Source organism: Podarcis muralis, chromosome 3 (assembly GCF_964188315.1).
Source record: "Podarcis muralis chromosome 3, rPodMur119.hap1.1, whole genome shotgun sequence".
Classification (NCBI taxonomy): domain Eukaryota; kingdom Metazoa; phylum Chordata; class Lepidosauria; order Squamata; family Lacertidae; genus Podarcis; species Podarcis muralis.
In genome coordinates, this window is record NC_135657.1 from 20210400 (window position 1) to 20227809 (window position 17410).

The window sequence follows — 17410 nt, forward strand, 5'->3', positions numbered from 1 at the left end:
TGGATGGTGTGGGATGTAGCCATATGGAATTTTCTGTCTTTAAAAGAGGGGTTGGGGGAGAGTTTGTGACGTTTGAGATGTTGCCGGACTCCCAATTCCTGTCATCCCTGGCCATGCCACCTGGGACGGATAGGAGTCCAGGAACATCTCAAGGATCGCAGTTTCTCCAGCCTGCCTTTGAAAGATCTCATCATAGCAGCGTGTTTCCTCAGATTCTGAAGAGGCAATGGCCAGGGGAATTTGTGGTGCGAGAACGTCACACTCCAAGGTCTCTCATTCTTCCACTTCCAGCTTCTAGTTGCTTAAGGAAGAACTTTTATGGCTGGGCTTAATTTTTGCCTTGAAATTGTATGGTTCCAAGGAGAATGCCTGGAATCTCTTGTTTACAGGCAAGGAGCAGAAGGTCAGGGTATTATTCACTGGATGAATAATACTATTGCTGCTCTCTGTATGCTCCAGAATTATCACTTACCCAGCTGTTAATCCTCTCTGCTTCCAAAATCAGTTTCTCGTTTGTGTGCGCAGAGTAAACATTAGCTAGCTTACAGCTTTTAGCATTAAGTAAATTACCCCCCCCCATGGATGCTGTAATTTCGCATAAAGACAACCCCCCCCCCCCATGAATCCTATTTCAAATGATAAGATGCTTTTGGCCTTAAAACTCAGCACTTAAGAATCTAATTGCTGCAATGTCTTCCAGGTCACTTCCTTCAACTGGTGGGTTGGAAACTCACTGGTGGTTCACAGCCTGAGCCAAGGTCGCTTGCCACAATCGCACCACTATCAAATATATGATAAAAGATTAAAAAATGGGTCACCGAAAGCATGTTTGGGTTAAAAGGTGCATCCTGGGTCTGGAAAGTTTGAGACTTCTTTTCTAGGCAAATGGAGCTAGTTTGGACAACACCCCTTTTCAGGGTATGCAGAATTTAGATTGATTTACTCCTTTGAACACCAACCAGAAATGCACAAAAATATGTAAGGATTTCAGTGGCTGCTGGGACTATGTGCTTTGGGGTCCATTTTAACAGATTCAGGTGAGCTCTGTGCATTTCAAAAACGGCGTATTATGAAATTCAAAAACATGCAGATCTAACCCATGACTCTCTTTCCAGTTAGGTAAAGGTAAAGGTACCCCTGCCCGTACGGGCCTGTCTTGACAGACCCTAGGGTTGTGCGCCCATCTCACTTAAGAGGCCGAGGGCCAGCGCTGTCCGCAGACACTTCCGGGTCACGTGGCCAGCGTGACAAAGCTGCATCTGGCGAGCCAGCGCAGCACACGGAAACGCCGTTTACCTTCCCGCCAGTAAGCGGTCCCTATTTATCTACTTGCACCCAGGGGTGCTTTCGAACTGCTAGGTTGGCAGGCGCTGGGACTGAGCAACGGGAGCGCACCCCGCCGCGGGGATTCGAACCGCCGACCTTTCGATCGGCAAGCCCTAGGCGCTGAGGCTTTTACCCACAGCGCCACCCGCGTCCCTCTCTTTCCAGTTATGCTGCTTTAAATATGCATTTTATTTTTGACTTCCTTTAGAAATGGTTTCTTTTGAAATATATTAGGGCTGCCATACGTCCAGAATTTCCCAGACACAGCTGGGATTTGTCCACTGAAAATGGCATCTGGGTAGAATTTTCAAAAAGTGGCAAAATGTCCAGGCAGCCCATATTGGAAATGTTGATCTGTTGGCGATTTCCCCCCAAAATAGGTAAAAACTTTGGCGTGTTTTTTGAGATTTTGCCAAAAGCAGCTCAACCATTTTTGTGTCTGGATTTTCACTTTTTGAAATATGGCACCCTAAACACACACACACTTTAAATGTGCATTCTGTGCTTGAAATCTTGAAAATAATACTTTAGTTGCTTTTTAAATAATTTTTTATTTTTTTATTTATTTTTTAATTAATTATGTTGCTCAGAATGTATACTTTATACTTTACTTTCTTCTCTAATGTTTTATTCTGGAGTGTTTTTACTATGAACCACTTGTGAGATTTTTCTCCCCCTCCTTAAAAATATAAAGCAGTATAGTTCAGGCAACTCCTACAGCCAAGTTTGTGCCAAACGTATTGCTCTGCTCTCCTTTGGACCACATCAGCGAGGCCAAGAGAGGGGAATCTTGTCGTCTGGGCAGCCCAGGACCTTCAGACACACTGCCCAGGCTTGCAGCCAAGGAAAGTCACTTTGGTACTGCTAACACAGTGGTTGGACTTCACCCCTGGAGGTGTACTCCATTGTCTCTCAAGACAGACGGATGCCAACAAAATATAAATGAGTAATAATAATAATTGATAATAATGCTGACATGTAATGTATATACTATCCTCTGTCTCTATAATAACCTCTTCGTTCATTTGAAAAGAGTTGTGAGAGATGCGAAATAAGATTTTAACATCCTTGATTTATTAGGTTCCGAAACAATACACATTCACATCCTTTAGAATACAGTACATTTGGCACAGCAACAATGACTACAATGAAATAACCCTAACGAATGGCAAGAGATTCAAATTACAACCGTAAGAAAAAAATTCTGTACAAAGAAAGCCTCACAATAAAAAAATACCTCCCTGCTCCTCTAAAACGGAATACATTTCATATCCCCCCCCCCCGAACTATTCTGCACATAATTTCAAAAGAAGTCTTTGTTTTTCCGTTTTTAATTTTTAAAAAAAGCCTTTTTGGAGAGATAGCATTATTTTAACAATATGGAATTCCCTCCCGCCCACATGCACGCTAAACGGTGTCTCTAAAAATAGAGATAGAGAAAAATATCCTGATTTATTTATTTATTTTCAAATTTTTGCTTGCCTTGGCATTTTGCACACCTTTGAACAAAAAAAAGAGGGATGGTGGAAAAGAAGCTTGACAGAAGAGGAAGAAATGTAACAGTGTGTTCATTTTAAATAAGTTCAAAGTCAACAGACAAAAACCCGCTAGTGTAAACCAAACTACTTGAATTGAATTCCTGCGTTGCGGGGGGTTGGACTAGATGACCGTTGGGGTCCCTTCCAACTCTACAATTCTATGTATTCACTTGAAACTGACTTGAAGGCAGCATTCCCTGCACACAGCCAGGTTGCTTAAACCCCACAAGCCTTCAATGCAGCTGTAGCCTTTGCAAAACTACCTGGCGGCTTAAGAGGCTGATGCACCCGCCATCAGAAGGGGCATCGAGGCAGCCCAACCTGGTTCAAGTGAGTATTGCCACGCAGATGGGGGCCTGCATCATTCCAAACGCATTGGCAAACACTCACTGAATGAAGGGCATTTAATACCTGCACGGACCTCTCTCGCTGGAACGAGGCAGGCAGAGGACTCCCAAGACTGTAGCTGCGGTTTCTGCCTGTGTGAAGCTATTTGTTTTTCCGTTCAGCATCCTGAAGAAAAAGGAATGCAGGTGTTGGGACTTCCTCCCACCCGCTTCAAAAAGGACGAATGACGGTTTGTGATTTTTCACACCAGGAGCAAGGGCACCGCACACTCCACAATTTTGCTTTGCGCAATGCCTCCCTTTAAAAAGGCTTTGCTAATCCCGTTTTGCGTAAAGGCCTCTCGTTCCATACAAACAGAACAGTGCGCTGTACGATAGTTTCCTCATTCTAGCCAGTCTTATGGGCAGCCCCTGGAGGCCACTTGCCTACCTCCAAAAGCCTCTGTTTGGTTTGCCTAAGGAAAAGACCACTTTTGCATTGTCAAGTTCACGCTTCAGATAGCCAAAGCTTCGCATGTGGCAGAAATACACAGGGCAGAAATATCACCACGCAGAAAATGAACGGGCAGTTCTACATGATCCCCACCCCGCCCCAAATGAACATAAAATTAATGAGATGATGTGACCTTTGTGATGTCTCTGTGCTTCCACTCCGTGAGCTGGAGGGGTGGGGGTCCTTTTATTCCTGCCCCCTCCCCGTCCTGCTCCAGCCCTTAAGTTTTTAGTGAAGATAAATTAAATTATTCTAAAAGCTTTGTTCCATTACTACACCGGTAAGCTAGACAACACATGACCACGTAACTTGATATAGCATATTTAATATTTTGAAATCATCAATATTTATATGTGTGTGTGTATATATAGATATATACACACACACATAACATATATATAAAACACTACACCTGAGTTTAAATACGAAAACAAACAAAAAAGAAAAACCACAATGGAACGGAATATAGTAATTGCTATGAACAGCCAGACGCAAAACCGACGCTAATCTATCCTGCCTGTTTGAGAAGATCCCCGGGACCAACTTTCTCAGGCTATGTGTGCAGCGGGGGGAATCCTTTGTGTGGCTCCAGCCCATGATGCACCAGGGATGCCTGCCACTGCAGGCCATGTGGCAGGAGCCCATGTCGAGACTCCTCTTCAGGCCCCTGGCCCAAACTTGGGGCGTGTGTGCTGCTTTCACTGGCTCTCCGGTGGGCCCCCTCCTCCGTCGATGGACTTACTTGGTGGTGGCAGGCAACAGTGCTCTGAGCAGGGGGCTGAATGTGGCCACCATTTTCATTTCCCACAATGCCTTGGAGCGAAGCTCCATTATCAGGCTTATTGTGGGAAGTGAATGTGGCAGCCAGACCAGCTGTCCAGCACAGCTCAAGGCACTGAGCCATACTTTTTTTTATAAAAAAAGGAAAATAATAATGTAGGGGCCACTGCAGGTGTCAGCAGCGGGCCCTGTCGGTTGCACAAATATGACTGGTGCGAACATTACCGCTTTCCACAGGCGTGGGGTTCTTCTCAGGTGGTCCAGAGCTCCTCGTGTTATTTGAGCAGGAGAGGGAAGGAGTCTCCAAGCTCCACGCCACAGAGACAGCACGAGAAAGCGGCCTGCGGCTAGCCTGTGCTTCTGTCAGTCATGGCCCTTCCCTTCCTCCCCACCCCCCAGCCCAATCTCTATCATTCCATATAGAGTTTAACTATACAGGAGATTTAGTACAGCTTAATATAGGTATACATCTTTCTTTCTTTTAATAATAATAGAAAACAAACAAATAAAGTGGGGAAAAATCATCTCGGACAGTAACTTGAACCAATACACATACAGAGTATTGCACATGGACATATTCATAATTATTCTTTCATAGGCTAACTTTGTTTTTTTGTGGTTTTTTTTAATAATATGCCTGAACATGCAGCAGTTGATACCTCTATATTCATTGAATTCCACAGGCCTTGCAGTAAACACCTATATACAAAATCCTCGTCTGTACAAAAGGCAAGAGAGAGAGAGAGAGAGAGAGAGAGAGAGAAGGAGAAACGATAAAGGAAAAAAGCTTCTTTGAGTGCCACTTTGCCAGTCACAAGTATATATAAATTCTGCAATTGGAAAATCCAAGTGCAACAAGTAAAATGGATTCCCTTAACTGCTCACTCAGCGTGTGTGTATATACATAATATATATATAGTATACACACCACTCAACGATACACGTACACACACGCACACGCACAACACAGGGTACTCCCAGAAATATAAGTACATAACACTGTCAGCAAATCTACAGGCGGTAACTTCACATTTGTTAATGTACTGTCCACATGAGTTACCTTATTTATTTTTTCAATGACTACACAAGAAAATCCATTTACAACTCTTAGCAATGTCAGTTTTTGAATCTTGATCTTCAGTCTCTTGATACACATTTCACATAATGAATGGCTTTGCCTGGCTTTGTATTCTTCCTGTATAGCACAGTTTTATACCAGATTATTTTCTTCTTCTTCTAAATATCAAAAACACACACAAAAGAACAGTAGTACTATTGGTCATGACCCAGCTGGACCCATAGTACAGTAGTACAGTATCATGTTATCCTTAATCCTTCCTCCTTCCTGTTTCTGCCCAGCCCTGAGCCAGGACCAGAAGCCCCACAATGCCTTGGGGCCAAACAAAATGCGCTGTCAAATGTGTCTTTGCATGCAGCACACCTTCTTATTTTTAAATGCAACCAGTCAATAATTACTGAGATCACAGAAGGGGCTTAAGCCTTTCTCTCCTTGCTGGAGTCCTGATGAAAACAGCTCCTCTGAAGCTGCTGTTTGCACTGGGAGGAAATGCAGCTGCTGGGTGCATTTATTTTTCGAGTGCGTACGAAATGCAAAGACTTTTAGCTAGTTTGACCCTCAGCCACTACCTGCTATGTATGTATCGGCGATGCTAGCTCAAAGCAGCCCTCTCTTTCCCAGTGCATTTGCACAGACAGCTCTAGCAATCTCTGCACACGGCCCTGAGAAGGACAAGGGCTTCTGCATCGACACACGGGCTTGTGGTGGGCTTTTCCTGGCTCAAGGCCAGCAGAGAAGGGACGGAGAGGGAAAAGGCTATGCACAAAGAACCATGCCCATTTTTCTCCTTTGTAAAAGCCTGCAAAAGTAACACACTGCTGTTAAAAGTAAAAGCAGAGTAGGACATCACCCAGATTCAATACAATGATTCCTTTAAAAAGCATCTTTCTTAAAAATCCCCTTCACACCTGTCATTGCATCAATGACATGAATGATTCAGGTACCAGTTTCTAAAATAGTTTCCCTACGGAAGTATTACTATGTACACATCGGAGAAGCTGTAAGATTTGCAGAAAACCTACACTGCTTTATTAAAGCAGTTACAGGTTGTTGTTTTTTTGAGAATTTGCCCAATCTTTAGCCCTTTAACATCTGTCTATAAAGCATCTAAGTCTTGTCTGTTTTGATTTTATGATTTAATAAAACATTTGTTTATTTGTTGTTTTTTAAAAAAACATTGTTTCGTATCTTGGGGTGGGGGGCAATTTTCCTGATATAATCTTTAAGACTTTCCATGGCAGCTTTACCTGACTATTTTTATCAGTCCTTCAGTCTGGCAGGCTTTTTTTCACACAGCAACTAGCTTTGCAGAGAAGTGTGTCTTTGGGTATATTTATTTCAAGATCCATGGTAAAATATCTGTGCCCCATTCACTTATGGCTTTGCGGTAAGGTTTGGGAAGCAGCTCAAGGGTACAACCAGCAGAGAGAAGGAGGTAAAGGGAGATGTCGCCCCTGCAAAACCCTGCATTACGAGGGCTAAAAATGTTGCCAGGGACAGATTTCTGGAAGCACCTAGTAGGGAGCCAAATATTTACTTCCAAGCCTGCTTTTTTCATGCAATCGTGTGCATGCTTAATTGGAGATAAACCCCACTGCCGTGCAACAGGGTTTACTCCTAGGCTGAGCACACACAGGCGTTCTGCCTTAGAAGAATCTTAGTACATCTGTGGGAATTATGTAGCAACCATCCCTTCTGCACTGATGGCCTGTTCTCAAAGAGCAGGGAAACCTCTGTCCAGGCTTCTTTGCACTGAGCTCAAGCTGGTAGTACTGTGGGCTGTAGATGCCCTTAGCATGCAATGGCCTGGTTCTATCGAACTGGGAAGCCCAACGCAGCAGAACTTTGAAGAGGAAGAATGTGCATTGCCTTCTGCTTAGAAAGCAACATCTAAGCCTAAGAAGCAGAGGGCGTCCCACCTACCTGTCTTCTTAACACACAAGCAGCCCGAAAGGTGGTACTTGTCTGCCAGCCCCTTCCTCCTTAGTCTCAGTGTTACCTTTGTAGAACTTGGCGGGGGGGGGGGGGGCAAAAGGTTGCCTCTGCCCATCACTTGCTGCTGTCTTCTCTTTCCTGACTTCCGCCTAACAGCCATGGTTGAGCCTAAGAGGATCAAAGCTTGGAGGTGAACTCTAGTGCCATGGGCCCCTCGCCCACAGCCAGTTCAGAACTGCAGCGTCCTGGAGGTCTCTTTCCATTAAAAAGAAACGGAAGGGCATTTCTGCGGAAGGCGAATGGCTGATCCTAAAGCTGTCTGTCCGTATTTGAGGAATCGGCTTCCAACAGCTATGCTGTGCTGCCGCAGCAAATGCAATGGACCGATTCACATTCGATTCAGGAAAGTCAACGCAAGGTGACTTTATCCCCACCTATTGGTTTGGGTTGGATAGCTCAGCCGGGACACCATGAGACTCTTAATCTCAGGGTCGCGGGTTCAAGCCCCACCTTGGGCAAAAGATTGCAGGGGGTTGACCTAGGTAGTCCTCATGGCCCTTGCCACAGGGGCAAGAAAGCAAATCTAAGTGTTTGTTTAGTACACTTGAGAGGTGCGTGTGCGATGGGACGGTCATTTACCATGTCTTGGAAAACTGCTAGCAGGGGTGGAGAACCTCGTGCCTAGAAGTCAAACACAGCCATCAAAGCTGCTCTATTTGGCTCTCAGAAATCTCCTCAGGTCAGGGGGAAGGGGAACCATTCTAGTGACTTTTTAAAAAATCTCCAAAATGGCAGAATGAATTAGTTCTGCCAGGATAGCTCAGTCGGTAGAGCACAAGACTCTCACGGGTGTGAGCCCCACGTTGGGTGATAGATTCCTGCACTGCAGGGGGTTGGACTAGATGACCCTCACGTTCCCCCTCCAACTCTAAAATTCCATGATTTTACGAAGGTGCTAGATGAGGATGGGGAGGACAAGTTGCAGCCTTCTGGAGAACACAGAAAAGATCCCAAATTGAGCGGGTTGGGGGAGCAGCAGCAGCAGCAAGAAACAACAGCAATGTGTTACCTTCACGAACTTCTGGCACAAAATATTTTGCGTTCCTTTGTGAGATGGAAATCATGAGTGCCTCCAGCTCAAGGACAAAAGGAAAATAACAATAAATAGATAGACATAGTAGAAAGTAAGGGTTATGGGCTCAAGGTCAGAGAAGTAGCTCTTGACTGGGTAGCGGAAAACCACCTCTTGCAGTGTCAGTGAACTGGTGGCCCCAAACGGCGCGCTGGGGACTTCTTATGGCAGCAGCTCTTCCCCAAAATATGAGAAGCCTTTAAATTCTTCTTGGTTGATCTGCTTTATAATTGTCTCGTCCACTGCTGTTAATACTGGGTCTTCTCGTGTAAAGTCTTGATCAAAGTTATTTACATCCCTTTTGGTTTTCTGAGGAAGAAAAGCAAAAAAATAATAAAAAAGGGGAGAGGAGATAAAGATGAGGAGTTCTTTCGTACTTAAAAACCCCAAACACAGAAAACCCAGTTTTTTGAGGGGAAGTGGGGTGAGGAAGGAAGCGGGGGTGAGGATGTTTTCGCTTGTTTGGCTTCTGAGGTAAGCCAACAGGTCCCTGAAATTATGTGCATATATAAAACCACCAGGAGATAATGAGGATGACCAGACGAGATCACAGAAGCGAAGGATGGGTTTGGAGTAGGCCGGCTGGCCTCTTACAGGGGAATATCGAGAGCGATGACAACAGCAGATAGCTACAATTACGATATTATGCAGCAGTGGTCGCCGCTGTATATTTAGGCGGGCAGCTATGTTGTGATAAGTAAAGCATGAATTCAAACGTATCTTGCCTGCAAATGGCGTCACGGGATGAGACCACAAATTGGGCATGAACAAGGAGGCAGGAGGAGCGGGACCCCAGAGCCTCCTTCTGAAGCCGAATGTTGGAAAACTCAGGACAGACAAACAGAAGGAAGGACTTCTTCACCCAGCTAAACCATGGAAGTTTCTAGCACACGACGTGAAGGGTGGGGGCACCAACTTGGGGGGCTTGAAAAGGGGATTAGGCAGCTTCGCTGAGGATAAAGCTAACGATGGCTTCTGCTCATGTGCTGGACCCAGACGCTGAACTTAGTGAAGAATGCTGCCGCACGATTGCTGACGGGAGAGAGAGTCTGCGCTGGTTGCCTGCTTGTGTTATTGTTAGTATACAAAGCCCTTAACAGCTTGGGACCTTGTTTACCTGTGAGAGCGCCTTGCCCCATAGAGCCCCACTTGACTGCTTCCATCTATGGAACTGGCAGGGTCTTAGGTGCTGCATAACAGTCCACATTTGTAAGAAACTGATCTTTTAGCGTGGCAGCTACCACACTTAGGACCCATCAGCTTATTGAAACCAAGCAGGTGCCTTCACTATCCATACACGTAGAAGCCGTCTTGTGTTTTAATCTGGCTTTAATTTATTGTTGATTTTAATTATTTGTTAATCATTTTAAATACCAGTTTTTAACTGCTTTTTTTTTAAAAAAAAGATAGTTTGTTTTATTCTTTTTGAAAAACACTTATGAGGTTTTATTGTGAGTACGTAAAACACTTACGGGGTTCCCTCACTGCGAGAAGCGAAGTTACATGGAACCAGGCAGAGGGCCTTCTCGGCAGTGGTGCCCTCCCTGTGGAACGCTCTCCAGTCGGATGTCAAGGAGACACAACTTTTAGAGGACATCTGAAGGCAGCCCTGCATTGGGAAGTTTTTTAATGTCTGACATTTTATTATGTTTTTATATGTGTCGGAAGCCGCCCAGAGTGGCTGGGGCAACCCGGTAAGATGTGTGGGGTATAAATAATGCTGCGAAATAGATAAATAACTCCCCAGTATTAGAGGGGACAGGACTCTTGAAGACTGGTGAATGAGGACCACAAGCTGGAGAGGGGCTACTGACTTCATGCCCTGCTTTTAGGGGATTCCCACAGGTATCATGTCTGCCACTGCAAAAAGAGGATGCTGGACCAGGCAGGCCTCTGGTCTGACCCAGCAGGGTTCTGGTTATGTTTTTGGAGTGTGGCTCCTATTCTCTACAATGAGGGCGACATTCTGACAAGCTGAATCTCACGAAACTGCCCTGAGACCTTTTGATGAAGGGTGGTGTATAAATCTAATGAATAAAAGTAAATAAATAAAACGCTTGGCCTTCAAATGTCACCAGGGTGCTCCTGGGCAGTGGCTTCACCCAACAATCACTGCACTTCTGCAAATGGCTGGCTTGATGACTTCCACTGTTGCCTCTGATACTGGTTGCTGCTAGACCTAACACTTCCGTCACACCAGCCATGGAGACGGGAGCCAGGAGGATGTTGCTTCAAAACCATACAACAGGTCAGCCATCTGTGAAATGCTTCCTGGCAAAGCCTTCCTTTGGAAGCACCTTAAGCTAAAGGGTTTTCCAAGTACAAAGCAGGAGAGACACAAGCTCCTGACAAGACTCCCCACACCTCGCTTGTCTGTCTTGACTTGGTAAGAATACACAATGGCTACACACACCATCCCATCAGAAAGCAAATTCTCTGTTACATTGCCATTGCTTGCAACGGAGCCCCATGGCCTCTTTGCCCACTGGGAGCAATTTAAAATGGAAAGGAATGGGAGGGAAGGGAGCACTGAGCACTTTTCGTACCAGTCTTACCCACCCTACCCATCTCTCCTTCCTAGTTTTACCCCTGCCAATGCTCTGGATGTGCATTTGCTGACCAAGTTTCCTGATTTGCAAGGATCCTTTTTCTAGGTATCTTAAAAAAAAACTTGTTGTGAACCTACGCACCCCCTAAACAACCCCCCCACATATTCGGCCCCCAAAATAGAAATTGCCTTGTTTTGTTCTTAGTTGTGTTTGGGGATACACATATTTTCATGTCTTACTTAGACAAGCAATGGGAGTATTTTGCAAGCTTGCAGGAGTTTGATAACACAAGCATGGCATGACAAGAGCTTGTGACAATAGGTGTAAATATTGCTGCTTTTGCATCCTTCTAACATCAGTGGCATCCAGTGGTTACTGGGAGTGAAATAGGGGGTGTAATCCAATTAAAAGACTCAGGAAAAGGAATGGGGAAGGTGTGGCCCTATAGATGTTGCTGGACTACAACTTCCAACATTCCTGGTGCTGGCTGATGGGAGTTACAGTCCCACATTATTTAAAGGACACAGGCTCCCAATTCTTGCAGGATGAAGAAGAAAATTGCAGTTCTAGGGCTGGAATGAATTTGTGTACAATGAACTTCCAAGTGGATTCCTCCAGCTGAAATTTCTTTGCAGTTTTTGGGACCAGATGTGAGAGTTTGTCTCTGCGTGAAACTTAGAAGTTCAAAGGGAAGGTGTGTGAATCACTCAAGTCATCTCCGGTGCATGCTCAGGGTTATGTAAAAACTGGGCTGCCAACTTTTAAACTAGCCTCCTGCTCTTATACCTTTTCACAGCACCTTGTTCAGCTGCCATAAAGAGGGGGCAATGCTTCTCTCCTTGCTGCGAAAAGCTACTGCTGTTGCTTCTTGCAGATCAAGCTACTGTTCATGGCACAGGAGCAGACCAGGATTGACTCTGGTCAATTCAATGCTAGCACCAAGTCAGAATGTCCTCAGCTATGGAGCACAGATTCATTAGCTAACTGTTACCTGCTACTGCTGCAGCACCTGTTAGAAGAGAAAAGAGGACTCCGCTGCCTCTTAGTGGCTGAAAAGAAACTGTAATGCGTGGGAAGAGTTTGAAGAATGCTCTTACAGCAGAAGGAATTCAGTTTGCTTCCACTCCAGCCACATCATTTGTGCACTCCTTTATTGGGGAGAACCCAGATGAAGTCGCTCTACTTTTCTCTGCTGTTCCGCAGTCTTTCTAAAGACCGGCTTGGTGGCCATTTCCACCCACTCCTCAATTGCTGAATGCAACTGCAGCATCAACCTCTTCGGTGTGGTCTAAACAAGACCTGCAGCAACTCCTGGCTGGAGCAGCCCTGCCTCTCAAGAGAACTTGCCCTGCATTTTCCTGGATGTTTCTCTTTCCCAGCCAAACCGCTAATTGTCCTATTACTTTTCAAAAGGCTTGCTTTTGTGTGTTTGACTTTGTTTGTTTGTTTGCTAAACTACAAGTGCACCAAGAAAATAAAAATAATAACTCCATAGTCACATCTCTGCTTTTAGCAATGCAGGCCTACCTGAAGCACCAGGAAGAGGCACAGCTATGACCCGCCCCCTTCCTTTCAATCTTTATTCCTCTTTGGTTGCTTTATATCAGGGCTGCGGAGCCGAACTTCCAGGGACCAAAGGTGGCCCTCCAAGCCTCTCTACCTGGCCCTATGGACTCTCATCAGGCCACACCCTCTCTCCCCAAGCCACACTCCTCACCGGCCCTGGTTTGTACCCTCCTTGCATGATTTTGCCTGGCTGGAATGTGTCCTTGAACCCTGACAATGCCTTTTGCTTGCCTGCATAGAGGGTAGAAGGGGGATTGCGAGTGTGGGTAGAAACCAGCCTACTGTGAAATTTACATTAATTGCTCCACCCACTTTTGTCTCTGGCCCCACCCACCACTAGCTTGTGGTCTCTGGAAGCTTGTCCTGGAAGGATGTGGTCCTCAGGATGAAAAGGGTCCCCCACCCTCGTTTTATATTCATCCTCCTTTGCAAACACCTCTCCCGCAAAGCCGTCCCCACCATCTCTCCGCAGTTCCCAGCAACTGCCTTTCTGCACCATCTGGCCAAGTCTGGGTTGCTTTTGGACCCTGCCTACGTAGAAGCCACCATGAGAATACCAGCAATGTTGAGACCTTTCCCTCCCTCCTCCCCACCTAGGATCAGACCTCAATACTTACTTTTTACTTTAATTGAGAAGAGCAGGTGGGTGGGTGGGAAAGCCAGAGGCAAGAGGCAAAGGAGAAAATCGAAAGGCATGGCATGAAGGTAGAGGTCAGAGATAAAATGATAGAGTGAAGGTGGAAGTCAGGATGAGAGAGGAGGAGGTTGAGAGGCAGCAAGAATGACAAAGTGATGTGGGGAACAGGATGGAGTGGGAAAGAGTTTTACTTAGGAAGAAGAAGAAGAGGAGGAGGAGGAGGAAGAAGAGGAGTTTGAATTTGATATCCCGCTTTATCACTACCCTAAGGAGTCTCAAAGTAGCTAACAATCTCCTTTTCCCTTCCTCTCCCACAACAAACACTCTGTGAGGAGAGTGATGCTGAGAGACTTCAGAGAAGTGTGACTAGCCCAAGGTCACCCAGCAGCTGCATGTGGAGGAGCGGGGAATCAAACCCGATTCACCAGATTACGAGTCCACTGCTCTTAACCACTACACCACACTGGCTCTCTTTTCTTAGGAAGTTCCTGGTTGAATTAAAGTAATTGTGTCTGATGAGCTTGAATTATTTTTAGCAAGAGCAAAAAAAAAAAAAAAAAGGGGGGGGGGAGGGAGAATACTATTGAAAGATGCTGGGATGAAAAGCCACATGGGGAAGGCAATGTAGAGTGAGGAACTGGCAGGTGGAGAAAAGGTTAAGCACTGGTGCTCCTCTCACTCTGTGCTCCAAGTAGCTTTTCTGAAGAAAACAAGGGGGTAGATATGGGCAAATCTGTCAGTTTCTCATTGCCCCAATCTTAAGTTCAGCTGCCCATATTTCCACATCCATTTGCTTTAAAATAAAATTTTAAAATAGCATGGTAAAAATTCATCTGCATCCCTTCTAATTCTAGCAAGCCATTTTGCTTAATGTAATGTGCTGGGCGTGTCATCTGCACTCATATAGATGCGCATTTGCAGGCACACCTTCCTCTCCCATATGCATTTCTGCACCCTTTTTTTTTTTAGTTGGACAACAACATCACAAAGTCTGGCTCATTTCTGGAAGAGTTAACGAGTTAGGCCTGCATTAAAATGCAATGCAAACTCGATTTCCCCTCCACCCCAGTATCAGGAGGATACAGATACATGAGTTTGCACCTGACAAACAGCAGATTAGTCATGATGGCTTGCCTGCCATGTTCACAAGCTCAAATTCTAGCCATTTATTTATTACATTTAAGCCCCACATTTCTTCAGATGGGCACCATCCTTCCCTCCACCTCAGGAAGCAAAACAATTTGGGCTGGCTCTGCAGCAAAAATTAAACTTGGGGGTGTGAACAAAAATTAATTTTTCAAAGAACCAAATGCACAATTTAGGGCCAAAATATCTGTGAATGCATTTACTTCCTCTGTTTTGGGCCTTAGCGATTGCCTTCCTAAATGCAGAACTGAGAATACTGGACCGCCCTTCCTTATCCTTCTCATGAAAGCGATCTGTTTTGAAGCCCTTTGTTGGGGCCCTTCTGCTGAGCACAGCAAACAGGTCCAGCGGCATTTCTACTCCTTCTTAGCATTACTGTCTTATGATTCCAGTCTTATAGGTGGTGCCTAGTTCATGGACAAGGGTGTATTTTTAAAGGCACGGCACCCCATGGCGAACATTTTTCTCAGAGACAGTACGATGGCAAGCTGCAGAAGATGCAAAGCACACTGGATGCTGAATGCCACAAATAACATGGGCATGGTGTGGTCTTGTTTTAGAACTTCATTTATTATTATACATTGTCTGCCACCAAAATTTCCAGTGCTGCTCTCCTGCAGCAAAAACAGCAGCAGCGGACATTCTGAAATGGCACTTCAGAAGAGAGGCTCCAGTAGGAAACAGCTGAGCAAGAAATTCAACTGTATCACTTGTGGCCTGGATCAAGATATCGTGTATTTATCCCACTTCATGTGCTAATCAGCTTCCCAATGCCAGGAGGTTTTGTTATCATCAACACTGCTCTGTTAGGAACATAGGAAAGTCCAGGGTTTCAAATGGGTTGGTTAACTGTCACAGAAACAAATATTCATGTTTGGGTTTTATTTTCCCTCTGACCTCACTCTGCACAATTCCCACTCCACTGTCTGGGTAACAGTTCATGTGTCTGATGAAGTGGGCTTCATCAGTTTGCAACATCATACATTTGCTGGGATTGTAGCTTGCTAAGTGAGAATCGAAGTAGACCTACTGAAACCAGCCCACTGATTTTTAAGGAGTCATGCAGAGGACTGACTGCACAATAAAGTTACGGAGTAAGGGGGGGGGGATGTTGCAAACTTGGTCAACAGATTTCTTTGGCCATAACAATGGTAGGATAGGAGTGGTGGCACTTGGCAGAAATCCCAGTTAAGGGAACATCCTCCTTCTTTAAAAAGGGCAGAGAGAAGCAACACACAGGGTGCTACAATTAAAACTAAATAAACACATCACTGTGCTTTGGAAATGAACATAAACAGCAATAAATATCCACCTGTGGGGTTGGATGGCAGGAGGGTCCCCCCCTAAAATCTCACAAAGGATTAAAAAAAAGTAATTGGCCATGACCCAAAATCCATATAATATAGGAACTCCTTAGTCTTGTAATATGAACATATGGACTGTCCTCTAGACCTTCTCCATCAATAAAAGAAATGCTCCCTACGCATGCATGTACTGCCTGCTGAGCATTAAACCTCTTCACAAAAGAGAATGGAGAAGTCCAACTGTGACTGGAGCTCCGTGTAAAATCGGAAGCCTTCTTCCCCTGTGTTTGCAGGTTTCTGACAACCTGCTCCTATTGCTCGGGATGCACACACTGGTGGGTTGCTTGGCCCCCAAATGATTCATTGTCCTTGAATACTGAAATCCCTTTAGGATGGTGTGGGTGTGGGTGGGTGGGTGTTCAATCAGGTCTTGACCCCCTACCATTCTGTTTGCCCCACCCCCACCCGTTCCTCTGTGCTCTTGCTTCCGTCTGCTCTCGAGCCAAACCCTCCTGGCTGCCACCAACGTAGAGAAGCACGTTGACAGCAGCTGGAGCAAAAGAGGCCCACCTGGCTTTCCCTTCTCTCCACTGTTTAGATGCTAGCAAACATAAGCCATAGGCAAGTTCTATCATCCCTTTCCAATACACTGATCAGGACTGTGAGAAGGGACTTGGAGGTGTCAAGAGTCCTTAAGGGTGCGAAGGGAGGCAGGGGAGTGTTTTCCAATGGGACGTGGGCCAAACTCCACTGCCCAAAGTTGATTTGAGCAGAATACATTCCATGCAGAAGCATGCACTACAGCCCCTTGGCGTCCCCCTCTGTTAAACGCCACTTGCCATGCACCGGGATGACTGAATGGAAATATATTATGAGACTGGAGAGGGACACCTCGCGTTTGCATGTATTAGGCCTGGAAACGAACCTACCTGGGCATTTTCCCCACACTGCAGGCCTTACCTTAAAGAGGGACATTCACACTGAAGCAAACTTGAAAAGAGAGAACATTCACACAAAAATAAATTTACTCGGCCAGTAATCTCTGGTGTTCCCATTACTATTACTGTGCAGGATACTGCATTTTAAACAGGGACTTATTTATTTGCCAAACTGCAAAGTCATAATCCTGTACCTAGGACAGGTTCAGTAAGAAAGTGCGTGTGCAACATTATGACTTTTTTAAAGCAGCGGAATAGGAAAAAGCCCTAGATAAAAATGCACAAATATTTGGGTTCCGTAGTGACACGTTTTGTTTTGTTGCCTTTTTAAAGAAAGCAAAAGAAAGCAAACACCAACCATGGGAAATTTCCATGGACTGTATCCAAATAAGCTACGCTCAGAGTAAAACTCATTGGAATTAATAGAGCTAGGTGAGTCATGTCCATAGTTTTCAGTGGGTCTACTCTGAGCAGGGCTAGGATTGGATGCAAACCCACAGGTTTATTTATGTTTGAAAGGTTGCCTTCAGAAAGAAAGTCCCTCTTTAAGGATTCCTGCCACATTTCTTTGCAACCCGCTCTCTGCTGCAACATTTATTATTATAACAAACTGCCGATTTCTCTGCAGCAATCCACTGACC

The 17410-nt window shown here is 45.2% G+C and overlaps 1 protein-coding gene across 1 annotated transcript in view; it reads right to left on the reverse strand.

The window, feature by feature from the left end:
• Window positions 1–2378: 2378 nt before the first annotated feature.
• Window positions 2379–17410, reverse strand: part of PRKCE (protein kinase C epsilon) — a 323740-nt gene continuing 308708 nt past the window's right edge. The window contains exon 15 of the mRNA XM_028724832.2: window positions 2379–8938. Coding sequence (XP_028580665.1) covers window positions 8792–8938 — 147 coding nt within the window. The 3' untranslated portion in view covers window positions 2379–8791. The remainder of the gene's footprint in view (window positions 8939–17410) is intronic.